The sequence below is a fragment of the Mesoplodon mirus genome (assembly GCF_964341445.2).
Source record: "Mesoplodon mirus genome assembly, chromosome: 11".
NCBI classification, from domain to species: domain Eukaryota; kingdom Metazoa; phylum Chordata; class Mammalia; order Artiodactyla; family Ziphiidae; genus Mesoplodon; species Mesoplodon mirus.
Genome location: NC_138987.1, coordinates 8,086,725 through 8,101,210, shown reverse-complemented (window position 1 = coordinate 8,101,210; position 14,486 = coordinate 8,086,725). Strand labels below are relative to the sequence as shown.

Here is a 14,486-nt window from a genome sequence, read left to right as displayed (position 1 = left end):
AAAATACATAAGCTGAGTAGTTTAAAAAAGAGAACTATTTTGATAAAATTTGAACAGAAATAAACAGGATATGGTATTAAAAAATATTCACAGTATAGTTAAATTTCCAACTATTTCAAAGATATGTTTAGAACAGTCATTCTTAACATTCAGAACCTTTGGCTCTTTCCATAGTGGTACTGCAGTGATAGAAAAAATATATAATGTTCAGTTATTCATTCTGATTGCAGTTTTTAATGTAATTTGCCCTGTGCATCCCGAGTTCACCTTGTCAGAGAGTACTGCTTCCCCAAGGCTGCCCCAGGGTCCTGTTGACGGATTGCTCTAATGGCAGTTGGCGCTGTAAACAAGGCAGCTACTCCATGCTCCGCGAGCACACGGAAATAAGCGCCAGCATCTGGTGTTCCCACAGGCTTCCCCTACAAGGAGATTCATTTAAAATGTCACTGGGTAAAATGTCTCATATTTCACTAACTGTTCCATACTTACACATTTAACACAGCAATATTAACAAAATGGGGTTCTCAACATTGAAACTATTTATCTTAGTTTTAAAATACTCCCATGTTCCATCATAAATAAAACAAACCAAATGCCCAGGCATCAGAGAGCCCATTTGCTCCAATACTGCATCCTAAAAGCTTTTCAAATTGTACTTTTCCTTTCATAAGTTTTGAAAGATAAAGGACTGGAAAAAATATATATATATCACATTCAAATTAATAACATAAAACAGTCTTGTATTTTCCAAGCAATTAAATACATTGTTTTGTCTGGCAGATTATATGAGAAATGTGGTTGCTATGAATTTCTAATATTAAACTTTTTTTCATGATCACTATTAAAAGTGACAATAGCAATTATCAAAATATATGAGAAGACAGAAAAATCTGGAATCACAGTGATTTCTGAGCAATGACCTTTTCAATTAAATGAAATTTTAAAAAACTCCAAGAAAAGCAATTTCTAAGATTTTGTAAAAAAATCAAATATCTCAAAATATGTAGGTTTTCCACAGCCTCAAAATGACATTATACATGTTCAAAGGATAATCCATTCATAAAAATTTAACAATTTTTATAGACTATACAGTTCAAAATGACACAAAGCATTTTTTAACTGATGTTCCTGCAAAGTGGAAAATAAGCATGGCATAAATAAATCAGTAATTCTGCAAAAATTCAAAGTGTCCCATAAAAATCTATGTTGGCCCAACCATATCCCCTCATTCCTCAATACATTCTCATCACTGATACTTCTTCCTTTGTTTCTAAAGTCAGGGGTCTGGAATGTTAATATATATATATATATATATATATATATATATAAAATATATATTTCACAGTCAAATCCTTTTGGAAGGGGTTGGGGTAAACAGGTTTCCTATTTTGGACCATTTCTTGAGACTAAAAAGTGTTAAAGTACATCAGGAAATTCTAAGAGATGAGTGACTCTATGTAATATTTCCTAAACTTTGTCCACATCCCCCATCTGAGCATCCCATGGACCTTGTATTCTGGAAAACACACTTGGGAAACACTGAACTATGGTAAGAAAAGGAAAGGAGAGGGGAGGGGAGGGGAGGGGGAGGGGAGGGGAGAGGGGAGGGAAGAGGGGAAGAGAGGGGAGGGGAGAGGGGAGGGGAGGGGAGAGGGGAAGAGAGGGGAGGGGAGAGGGGAGGGGAGGGGAGGGGAGAGGGGAGGGGAGAGGGGAAGAGAGGGGAGAGGGGAGGGGGGAGGGGATGGGAGGGGAGGGGAGAGGAGAGGGGAGGGGAGGGGAGGGGAGGGGAGGGGAGGGGAGGGAGGAAGGCAGGAAAGAAAAAATTTGCTAGAAGCAACTCAGAGGTCTCCCCAAATAGAGAATAATAAAGGAGTGGATGACAATATGAGGCCAACCATAGCCATTTAATAATTTTGATTCACTATCCACTTCTAATTGGATCTTTGCTAAAGCACTATTTAGATTTTACATTTATTTTTTTAATAGTTACCCTTAATATTCTTTAATGTAGTTATATTTTCCTCTTTTTTACTACCTCTTTGTTATATTCTGTTGCTTCTTCTCATGCTCTTTTAATACCAAAGAAGATATTTGTTGCAACTAGAAATTCATTTTTATTATCACAACTATGCCAAAACACTTGATTTCAATTTATTTCATTACTATCCCACACAGGTCAACACATTGGCATAGTATAAAAAGCTGCCAGATACAATCTGGCAACTCATGTATATAATTTAACTCACAAATTTTGAAGCCTTGAGCATATCAGCACTAACTGTATTATTTCTAACCAAGGGAGGTAAACATTTGACTTTTATTTCTTCAAATATATCTTAGGCACTGATCACCTTGTACAGTAGACTGTGTCTTTGGAAACTTGACCTCACCCACATAAAAATGATTTGTCAACTGACCTTACGCAATTGACTTGCCCTGTCAATGCTGCCATTTTCTTACCTGCTAAATAAGAATAAATCACTTTTCCAATATGATTCCGATAAGCTAAAAGCACTGAGATAATATTTTAAGATGGTTTGACCTCTACTGAAGAAAGATATTTTATAGCCAATTAGAGTTGAATTCCACAGCAGTGCCAGCGTCATGGGACAATGATAATATACTCACTAAGGAATGCTATTAGCGTCATAATGAAAATGCTATACCACAATGACTACCTACATGGAGGACACAATTTGATGTATTTTACAGTGCCTTCAAATTAATTGTATCTAATGATAATGAAACAAGAGTTAATTAGAAATAATAGTTAACAACTGCACTATACTTTTCATAGATAATATAAAATTGTTACTGTTGCAATTCTGACCCTGCACCAAATTTCCAGCAATATTACATTTATTGAGCATAAAAAATCAAAATAACATGTCATTACAACTAGGATACTAACGGAAGTGATGCATAAAAGCTCACAGTGTTTTTTTGTAAGTCAGTTGAATTAAGAAAGGTTCAACTGTTTTGTCTTTTATTGTCCATGCCCCAGAAGATTATTTGAGGCAATGAGTGATATTTCCTTATTTTGGAATTACGTTAATATTTATATATTTTAGTTTTTATTTTCTTAAAACTTCTATTTGATCTCAAATTTTGATTAAAATATAAGTTATGATACATCAAAGAAATTATTGTTCCCCAAAACAGCCTGCTGATTAACACATACATTAGGCTCTGAATGATATAAACATCTCAGCAAATATAATACAGCACAGAATAAGATCTTTCATCAGAAATGATTGTTTGCATACAAACAATCATAATACATTAAACAGTGCTAATATATTAATTTAATAAATACTTAATGGTCATCTACTATGGTCTAGACACTTTTCTAAATTCTGGGAATAATTATTTGAACAAGCCAGGTAAGGTCCTGCTCTAAGGGAACTTACACTCTAGTAATTGGGGGGTAGTGGTGCGTGTAGTAATATTATTAAAAATTACATAGCAGGTGCTATAAGCTATTTTGTGTCTAATAAAGGGAAAGACTACAGTGATAAACGTAGGACCCATATGTTCTCAGCATCTATCACCACTAGCAGCTTCAGAAAACTGAAGCAACGCCGGTGAGCCTCTTTCATTATTAACTCTAAATGTAGATGACTCAGTGCCTTATTGATTTGATCGAACACTCTTCTCTCCTGCCCTCCAGCACATCATAGGCTCATGTGCACACACAGACATGCACGCACACATAAGCAATATGACCCCTTTATAATGCTTTTTAAAAGTAACCAGTAACATACTAAGTGGGCTGAGCTGCTTGGAAAAAATGACACTGACTCCAGAACTTGCATATTCAGTAAGGGGCAATAGCTCCAAACCTATTCAATTTTAAAATAAGAAGATTCTGGGCTTCCCTGGCGGCGCAGTGGTTGAGAGTCCGCCTGACGATTCAGGGGACACGGGTTCGTGCCAAGGTCCGGGAAGATCCCACATGCCGCGGGGCGGCTGGGCCCGTGAGCCATGGCCACTGAGCCTCCGCGTCCGGAGCCTGTGCTCCGCAACGGGAGAGGCCACAACAGTGAGAGGCCCGCGTACCGCAAAAATAAATAAATAAATAAAAATAAAATAAGAAAATTCTAAGATTATAGGGATTTTTAACAAACAACATATACACCCAAAGCAGTAATTCAGATAACTTAAACTCTGTTTAAAACTCAATCGATGTCATTACCAGTTGCTTTGGTTCCCTGCCTCTAAACTAAAGTCTACAGTGTTGATTGCTGCCCAGAAAACAAAGGCAGAAAGCAATCCCTAAATGGCAAAGCAGAGATTATGAGCTTTCAGCTGTTATAAATCATGACTTTTTAACATCAGAGATCTATAAAATATCAACTGCTTATATTTATACTGTGGTTAGCAAAGGTACAAAGCACAGAGAACATGACAGCTCTCTTCAGATACCAAATATCGTAAAATTAACCTTCACTTATAATCGTCTACCACTTACTGCTTCAATGTGTTAATGTTAATGGACCACAGATGTAAGTTCAGAGTTAGAAAACCAGGTAATGCCTAGACTTCTCACACAAGTTCCAGGTTAAGTTTTCAACACAGGAAAGTAGTGAAATACAACTTAAAACAAAGGTATACGTAAACATTAGAATTAAATTTTTGAGTAAAAAAAAATTGGCTTTATTATTAATCCTATGATTTCAGTTTATTCAAGGCTTGGGGGTCAACGGTACTTGTGATTTCTCAGACTTTGGCATAAAATTTTTGAGTCAACTACAGTTTTTGCCTCTTTTTGTGGCAGGATTTGAAATACATTTGGTCTCTTTTTGAACACTACTTCTGAGAACGTCATGGAAGGCATGCTTTTACTATAGTTCTAAGGTGAAGACAGCAAAAATCCCTTATGGACTAGTTCTGAATTTCATTTCAGCATACAGGTGCAGCAGTGTCAGTTTATTTATTTAGGAAGAGTGATGAAACTGACAATAGCATTTGTTGAGTTCCTACTACATGCCTGGTATCAAGGGATGCAAGTTTGGACATGCAACGTCTAAACCTGAGACTTGTTAAAACATAAGCAATTTTCCAGGGTATATTATTTAGTGAGAAAAGCAAAATGTAGAAGAGTGTGCATACCATTTGTACAATGCTGTTTGTATACAAAAAGAAAAGACACTGCTTATACATGAATGAACTATTGTAAACAAGAGATTGATTGCTTCCAAGTGAGAGAAATTGGACAGCTGGGAACAGAGGGCAATGAGATTTGCACTCTTTACCCTTTTGTGAGTTTTGAAATATGCACCAAGTGCATGCATAACCTTTTTTAAAGATGGGCTTTTTCTTTCCTGAAGTTCCTCTCTTGATAACTCACATTATCTTGTGCCAATTTTGAAAACATTACTGCTGCTTTAAAGCCGGATGGGATAATAGCCCTGTGACTTAAGACCCTCAGCCCTAAGAGTCTATGTTACTATAGCAAACTCCTTTTTGTTTGTTTGGGGTTTTTTTGTTGTTGTTTTTTTGTGGGGTTTTTTTTTTTTTTTGGTGAAAAGGAAAGTTTGCTTTATTTTGGATGCCGGCAACCACGGGGGAGGGGGAAGGGTAGACCCTATCCAAAGGCCAACTGCCCTACTGACAACCAGTGGTCAAGAGCTTTTATAAGTTTTTTTTTTTAAGTAGATCTTTATTGGAGTATAATTGCCTCGCAATACTGTGTTAGTTTCTAGTAAAAATTTACCTTTAAATACAATTTAATAACTAAAAATTTATATTGACTAACTCATTATTTACTAGAGATTTCCCATTATTCCATGGGCCTCACCTGTGAGAATATGCTTTTATCTTGCTTTCCTTCATCGTATCCATACCACCATCTAATTTTACTCTAAACCAGTGATTGTCAACCCTAAATGTACATTAGAACTTCTTGGAATGCTTTTAAAAGGTACCAATGCCTGGTCCCCACTTCCTGAGATTATGATCTAATCCGCCTTGAGATGGGGCTGGACAGTGTTATGTTTTATGTGTTCACAAAATAATTATAATCCACAGCCAGGATTAAGAACCAATGCCTAGTCCTTAGATATTAAGCATTACCCAAGGCTAGGCTATTTTCCAATATCCACCTGCCTGGTTACCCTACTGGATGAGCCTAGAATTTAACAGTAAACTTTGCTGCTTTTTTCCATATGTTATTAATAAATGAGCCAATCAAAGTATTGGTAGAAGAATATACTGATAATTGAAATCTGATCATAGCAGGCCATCTACTGAGAAAATAATTGGAGAGAAATTCCTCATTGCTCCAAATTCTTTATGCCTTGATCTATAAACCAGACTCCAGACTGGAGATTATATATATGATTTGTAAGACTTAGCATGCTGAGTACAAATGCCTTATCTCCAAAGGTGGAATGATTAACCCCAGCCCAGCTGCTCTTTCTGTGCTTTCCAGAGACCTTTGAAAATTAAGTTTTAGTTTGGGATTTTACTTTGGTTGTATCACTGCTTGAAATCAATATATCTTTATCTTTTAAATGAAGGTTTCTGACCTGAATTTCAGGGGGTTCATAAATATTCTGGTTTTTGTTTAATGTGTATATGTTCATTCTCCTAGGGAGGGAAGTCAACTGCTTTTAGCAGATTCTGAAATCCCTTTCATAACCAAAAGGTTTCTACATATATCCCTAGGTTTCTAGGCAAAATCTCTTCAAAGATTTTGTTTTGCTCTGAGAAACAGCTTGGATGAAGCGAGAGGGCAGATGTCCAGGTAGAGATCATAACATCTATTCACTTTCTTCTCCACAGGGTAAATAAGTTTCCCTAGTCCTACCCTTTTAATCCACTTTTATCAAAGAGCTACAAATAGTCTCAAAAACCAAACTTAGTCGTCTACCTGAGGTCCCCAACCAACCTGTCTTCTTTTCCCTCCTATTATTTTGATTATAAGAATTTGCCATTTGTGTAAGTCAAAACCAGTCGAATATCAGCAACTTCACCTGGTTCAAATGAATGCTTTCTATAAACTTGTTATTTTGACAATCCCTCTTTACTATCTCCTATGGTAGATACCACGGGGATGCAATTCCTCAGGCTTGAGTCCTTGCCTTTCTTCAGTTAAGAAGGACATGCTCTAGCTTCCAGCCTGAAAAGGTAAGACTTCTCCATGACTATATTAAGGATGTGTATGTTTATCTATAACTCCATCTAGATCTATCCCTTTTGTACAAACTTTCACCTGTAAGATGCATAAGGTCTGAGAATCTAATGTATAATATGGTAACTACAGTTGATAACACTGTATTATATAATTGAAATTTGCTAAGAGAGTAGAACTTAAACATTCTCAACAGCAAAAAAAAATTAATATGGGAGGTGATGGATGTTTTAATTAAGTAGGTGGGAGGAATCCTTTCATAATGTGCAGATATATCAAATATCCTACAATTTTACTTGTCAATTATACCTCAGTAGAGTTGAAAAAATCAAACACAGATCTATTGCTTTTGGTCTGGTTCCTCCCCTGCCTTCTCCCACCTCTAGGGCTGACCATACTGGGCCTTGTGGTGATCCTACCCCAAATGAATAAACCACTGCTTCCACCTTGGTCATAAAAATACTACAAAGATGCTAACCCCCAAAAGTATGAATGGCAAGTAAATGAAGAAGAGCAATGGAATTGGTAATTCTGCAGACCCAGTGCTGAGCTAATTAGGGACTCTGACATATTTACCGTTCTCAGCAGTCAGAGAGCATTTATCACTAGGATAGCTGGTAGTTCAAGGCTTCTAGCAGGACTGCTTTCACCTCTGAATTCCTCCACGCTGATGAGCAATCACTCTGCTATCCTGTACTAGAGGAACAAATTCAGGTTTTCTTTACTCGTAGTGAGTAGTGAGACTTTGCTGTAAGCAGAGAAATTAGATGGCTTCTTGCATTATTACCCTAACAGATTTCTGCCCAGAAAGTAAAGTGTGGCTATTCCGTATGTATACTGCTATTCAACCTGAGGCTGTACAAAGCCTGACTCCTCTGTACATCCAATAATTTACCAGTACAACCTTCAACAGGCTCCTATTTCCCCATGTTAAAAAAAAAAATGAACACACAAATTTTCTCACGAAACTGCTCTGATCAGGGTGACTAACCATACCCAAATTGCCAAGCTCTCTCCAATTTTTGTCCTACCAGACCTCTCTCTGTAGCACTTGGCACTGCTGATCCCCCATCTTCTGGAAAACCTCCCCTCCACTGGTCTTCAAGACACTTTTCTGATTCTTCCATCGCCTCTCCAATTTCTCACTCTCAATTTATATTGCTTTCTTTTCTCAGTCTTCACCTCTCTGCATACCTTGATCACCTTAGGGACTTAAATTATTAACTCTTCTACATCTCTAATTCTGAAAGTTCTTCTGAGTTTCAAACCTGACTTCCCAATATCATACAAATGTCTGCACAGCCCCTTTAAACTCTACATTACCCAAACTCCTCCACAAGAGCTGTTGCTCCCACACTATCGTACCTCAGTTGGTAACTGCCCTTAATCAGTTGTCCTAGCTGAAGACATCAAAACTATTTTCAACTTCCTTTTTTACCTCTGTCTTAAAATATCCACTTGACACTCTAACATCCTGCCTTTGCCTTAATGTTCAGATCACTGACACCCTGGCTCTGGCCATCTGGTTTGCAATACTCAAGTTTCCCAATAGTTCATCTTAAGATTATGACTAGAGAACACTGCCTTTGGGGCCAGAAAACCTTGTTTCAAATCCCAGCTCCATCACTCTTATGCCACTGGTAAAGTTATTCAATGTCTCTGATACTCAGTTTCTACAGCTGTAAATCGGGATGCAAAAAATTTACCCCATGGGTTTGGAGACAGAATTAATTAAAACCATATAAACTTCTTAGAGGAGTTCCTATCATCCAACACTCAATCATAGTAGCTATTATTATTACTTGTACTGTCTCATCCACAAAGCTTTTCCCGTCTATCTACCCTAGTCCTAAACTTCTCTTAAGGGACTATAGACAGATTGTCGAGCCAAGGTGGAATCCAAACACTGCCATTTACAAGCTATGTGACCTAAGGCAACTTATTTAATTTTTTTGAGCCTTATTTAGTTCCACCATCAGAAAATTGTATCAAAACAGGTTCAAGAATTGATTGTAGAGTATTAATGGTTCAATGTAATAGTTTCTGGAAATTTTTTCACATCTTCTATACACGGTAAGAAATTTCTTAGGTAGTGTCTCTTCAATTGGTTTGCTTTCTGTCCTTTATATTAATCTTAATTATTTGACTATATTGTCAGTGCTTTCCGTGCAAGGAGTGTATATGATACACTCTGCTTCCCTATCAATCCTAGCAAAATGTAGAGCTCACAATAGGCACCAATAAATATTGTGGATGGAGCTATGACAATAGATGCTCTTGCTTGTTCTAACGTAAAACACAGGCACACAGAGAAAAATACACTCAAAAATAAAAGTCTTTGAACAACTAGTCATGTGAGAAACCTAAAAGATGCTGGCATCAGCTTTACAATCTTTTCCAATTGAGATGATGAAATTATACAGCTGGGATCAAAGTAATAACTGAGTCATCATTTTTCTCATTCTGTACATACATAAAAGCTCATTGCCATTATATTAGATTTAAAAGAAAGAAATAATTTTCTATTATATGAGGAATAAGGGAAAAGTCTCTGATGTGTGCCTATTGAGTGTATTAGTTAGCAACAATTGTGGCTACTAGTATTAAAGAAGTAACATACTCTATGCTGGAAAGAAGCAAATCTCTGTCCTTGAAAAGGGGATAATCAATAAAGAAAACAGGTTAATATAGGTGGAAGTGCAAATTTCTTGAAAAGAGAAGATAACTCTATATATGCAAGTGACAGTTACATTGTTGAAAAGAAGCCTGGGAGGGGCTAAGAATTCAGAACATCCATGTGTGGAAAAATACATCATAGGATGTCTTCATGGAGGTTACAGATCCAGTGCAGCACAGAGCAGACAAGATAACATTGAAGAAACACTGGGGATGATTTAACAAGAGTGTTCAACACAAAAATAATTTGAAAGTAGTTCAAAGAATTATCCTCAATATTCTCAAACATGAGACTTTCATACTGGAAAATGGCTTAACATTTTGATCTAAGTATATACAGTGATAATAATGTCTCATATTTTACACAAATTTATATTGTACATACTGTCATATTTTGTATGTATTTTATACATACAAATACATATAATAATATTTCTTTGAAGCTTTCAAACTAATTTCACATACATTGTCTTATTTGATTTTTATACAAATAAAGGAAAGTATAGAGCTCATTTCTACACTAATCATTCTATAAAGAAAGAAAAAAATAGGGGTATCTAAACTCTTCCATCCTCCTATGAATTCAGGAAAAGAACATTCAGTAAGAGATTATCAAGCTGAATACTCTGAAGTTTTCAAAGACATATAGGCAGTTTAAAAGCTAGTAATGATAAAGCCCATCAAAAGTAGAAGTGAAGGGTTATAAATGTTCAGATAATAATGAACCATGAAATGTGTTATATTATTTGCAGATTAAAGACTTCCAGGCCACTCTCATTTCATTCACAAGTTCTACTCTGAAAGGACAGATCCTTGAGGAGAGAGACCACTGGGTTATTTTCCACAACTGCTGCTCATTCTTCAAAGTTGGTAGGACCAGGATCAACACATCTCTGTGTGCTGATTCCTTTGCCTGGTGCTTAGAAGGGAACTAATGGGCTCCAAAGGGAGTAGCCTCTAGTGTTCTGATGGCCGCTTCACAGTTGTGAGAACAAACACACTTTGAAAGAAGAAATGTGAGTACCTGAAAATTCAAGCATTACAATGGCCGGATTGCCAATGGGAATGAATGGTTAGTGTTTATATTATAGAATTTTATTCTGGGAAAGAAAAAATTCATAGTTTTGAATAATAATAGTAGCTTATAATATCTAATATTTATTGTACAATTATATCCTGGCAACTCTCCTAAGGGATTTCAATGGATTAATCAATTTAATGCCATGTAATTTCTTTTACTATTTCTTGTACTATTAATAGTGATATTTATTTATTATTATTATTTTTTTTGTGTGTGTGTGGTATGCGGGCCTCTCACTATTGTGGCCTCTCCCGTTGCGGAGCACAGGCTCCGGACGCGCAGGCTCAGCGGCCATGGCTCACGGGCCCAGCCGCTCCGCGGCATGTGGGATCTTCCCAGACCGGGTCACGAACCCGTGTCCCGTGCATCGGCAGGCGGGCTCTCAACCACTGCGCCACCAGGGAAGCCCAATAGTGATATTTATAGATGAGAAAACTGAGGCTAGGAACAGTTAAGTAACTTGTCTGAGGCCAAATAATTAATATGTTGAAGTTTCAGGAATCATGCTATGGAAGTCTGAACTTCCATGCTTCCTCTCGAACGTTAAAAATTTTCATTATTTTAGAATGAAACCTTTCTTCAGTAAATGCATGTGGAAGGTGAGCATCACTCACTATGAAAAGAAATTGGAATTAATTCCAGAGTTAAAAAATTAAAATATGTTATCAAATAATATATTTATTCTAGAAAAAAAAAACAACAACTGACTTGGAGAAGATTCACAGAAGTGCAAAGCTGGAAGAATACGTGCCAGTCCTCTAGCTTTAATGATGAAGAATTCCCAAAGAGGGTGAATTCATTTGTCCAGGGTCATATAGGTAGATGAAGGCAGAGCAAGATAAATAACATGAATATTCATATTTCCAATCCAGTGACCATGCTACTACAACACAACTCAGAATCTTAAATCCTCTACTTCTTCTAACTAATGTATTGCCTGAGAAGGCAGAATGTAGTACGTATCTTCAAAGATAATTGTTGAATTATTAACAGACAACCATCTGCCCTGGTTTATCTAGTGAGGATACCAAAGAGTTTATTGAAATGGCTTGCCACTATGAAATATACAATCTGTGAAATGCAAACAAATATAAAATGAAAGCAAGCTTTCATTCCTTGATTTCAAAGAGACTGTTATTACATAAAAATGATGATTGCCAGTTGGTCAATTATACCAACTGGTTTATAATTTAATGCCAAAATAGATTTATGGTGACTAATAACTAATAATCCACTCTAGGTAATAACTTATCCAAGTTGATTTCTTTTTCTTTTTTATTTAAAGTACAGTCTACTTTATTTTGTGTTATTTTTATATACAAGTAGTTTACTATCATTTTTCTCCATTTACACCTTTGTTGAGGTGTAATTTTAAAAAATTATATGTATTTAAGGTGTATAACTTGATATTTTGATACATGTATACATCAACAAATAATCACCACAAACTAATTAATATATTCATCACCTCACAGTTACCATTTTCTTTTTTCTTTCTTTTCTTTGTGTGTGTAGTAAGAACACTTATGATCTACCCTCTCAGCAAATTTCAAGTATGCAAAACAGTGTTGTTAACTATAGTCACATTGCTGTACATTAGATCTCCAGAAATTAATCATCATGAATAACTAAAACTTTGTATCCCTTGGCCAACATCTTTCTACCCAACAGCAGAAAAATATACATTCTTCCCAAGTGCATACAAAACATTCTCTAGGATAGATCATATGTTAGGTCACAAAACAGTCTTTACAAATTTAAGAAAACAGAAATAATTCCAAGTATCTTTTCTGACCACAATGGAATGAAACTAGAAATCAAAAACAGTAAGAAAGTAGGAAAATTCACAAATACATGGAAAATAAACAACACACTCTTGAACTACCACTGGGTCAATAAGGAAGTCAAAAGAGAATTTTAAAAGTATCTTGAGACACAAAGAAATGAGAACACAACATACCAAACTTGTGGGATGCAACAAAAGCAATACTAAGAGGTAAATTTATAGTGATAAATGCTGTCAATAAAAAAAAGAAAGGTTTCAGATAAAATAACTTTTTATACCTCAAGGAACTAGAAAAAGAAGAATAATTAAGCCTAAAGTTAGCAGAAGGAAGGAAATAGTAAAGACTAGAGTAGAAATAAATCAGAGAATGGAAAAACAATAGAAAAAATTAAAATTACAACTTGATCTTTTTTAGAAGAAAAAAATCGGAAAACCCTTAGCTAGACTAACTAGGAAAAAAAGAGAAAAGACTCAAATAAATAAAATCAGAAATAAAAGAGGAGACAATATAATGGATGCCTCAGATATTAAAAGAATCGTAAGGGACTACTATGAGATGTTTGTCATCTAAGCTGGTTTCTTGTTCAGCCACCACTACCATTGTGGAAGCCTGAGTTCCATGGTACTAGGCAATTGAAATGTGTACAAGATACATATTTGTCCATTAGCACCCAAGCAAAGATAAGGAGAAAGACAGGACCAAGGAGGATATGCTTGCCCTTGAGAAGAAGGGTTGGGTTTTGATTTAGCAGATGCCAGGCCTTTTGAAAAAGGGTGCAAATAGGAAATAGAAGAGAGAGGCCAGAAAACATATGAGTATAACCACCATTTACAAACACACACACACATGCCCGCATACACACAGCAGGTTGCTAAATTTGTTTATACATGAAAGTTCCTATATTAGAGTACTGTTTGTTACATTCTTCCTCTTTGACAAAACCTCTATACCAAGTATATCCTTGTCCATATGTTGCTGGGGATAGGTCTGTTTCAATCAGCATGCATTAATAAAGTAAATTTATAGAAAGGTACTGTTTGTTTTCTTCCTCTCAAAAATAAGGACTGAATTATTCAGAATTGGTTTACATATTTTAATTGGTCAGTCCAATATGGCTTCCAGAATTGCATATTAAATATGTCCAGGTCAATGAACAAAATTAAATCTTTGCTTATTAAAAAATATAACGGATTACTTAAGTTTCTCATGAAGTTCTCTAGTAAAGACAATATTAGAATTACTTTTTCCTCTCTCAGGGAAAAAAGTCCTTACTTACAAATGAAGTTTTTGCGTTTTTTTTTTTCTGATGTATTCATTCAGGCATTTATTTAACAAATATTTATTGAGAACTCAGAATGTGTCAAAAACAAGGCTAAAAGTTGAGACTTGATGGTGAGCAAACACTAACATGATACCTTCCCTCTCAGAGTTCAGAACAGAGAGGGGCAAACAAATCAAAGGAGCCTATAAACTAATGTGAAATGGCAACTGTGACACAAGTCAGAAAGGAAAAACCCAAGGTGCTTAAGAGAGACTACAAAGATTTGACCTAGTCAGAGAGGTCAAGGGGGGCTTCCCTCAGGAAGTGACACTTGGTTGTGCTCTAAAGTATAAGAGGAATATATTTCAGGCAACAAGTAGGAAAAGTACTGTAGCAGAAATGAGCATAAGAATAACTTCAGAAAAATAGGAGCATGTTGTGCCTTAGAAGGGAAGAAAGTGACTAAGATAGAGTGAAAGTCAACCCTTTCAAATGTTGAAAAGTATGAAGAGGACTGAAAATGTCCATTGGCATCTGAAAAAATAG

At 36.0% G+C, this 14,486-nt stretch overlaps 1 protein-coding gene across 9 annotated transcripts in view; it reads right to left on the bottom strand.

Annotated features, from left to right (window-relative positions):
• The window catches only part of ACSS3 (acyl-CoA synthetase short chain family member 3), a 155,552-nt gene that overhangs the window by 58,833 nt on the left and 82,233 nt on the right, over positions 1 to 14,486 (bottom strand). For all 9 annotated transcript variants that reach the window (XR_014295379.1, XR_014295380.1, XR_014295381.1 and 6 more), the window contains one exon: positions 268 to 419. Coding sequence is in view for 6 of the 9 variants with exons in the window: in XM_082636670.1 (XP_082492796.1) it covers positions 268 to 419 (152 nt within the window). In the remaining 3 variants the exon portion in view is untranslated. The remainder of the gene's footprint in view (positions 1 to 267; positions 420 to 14,486) is intronic.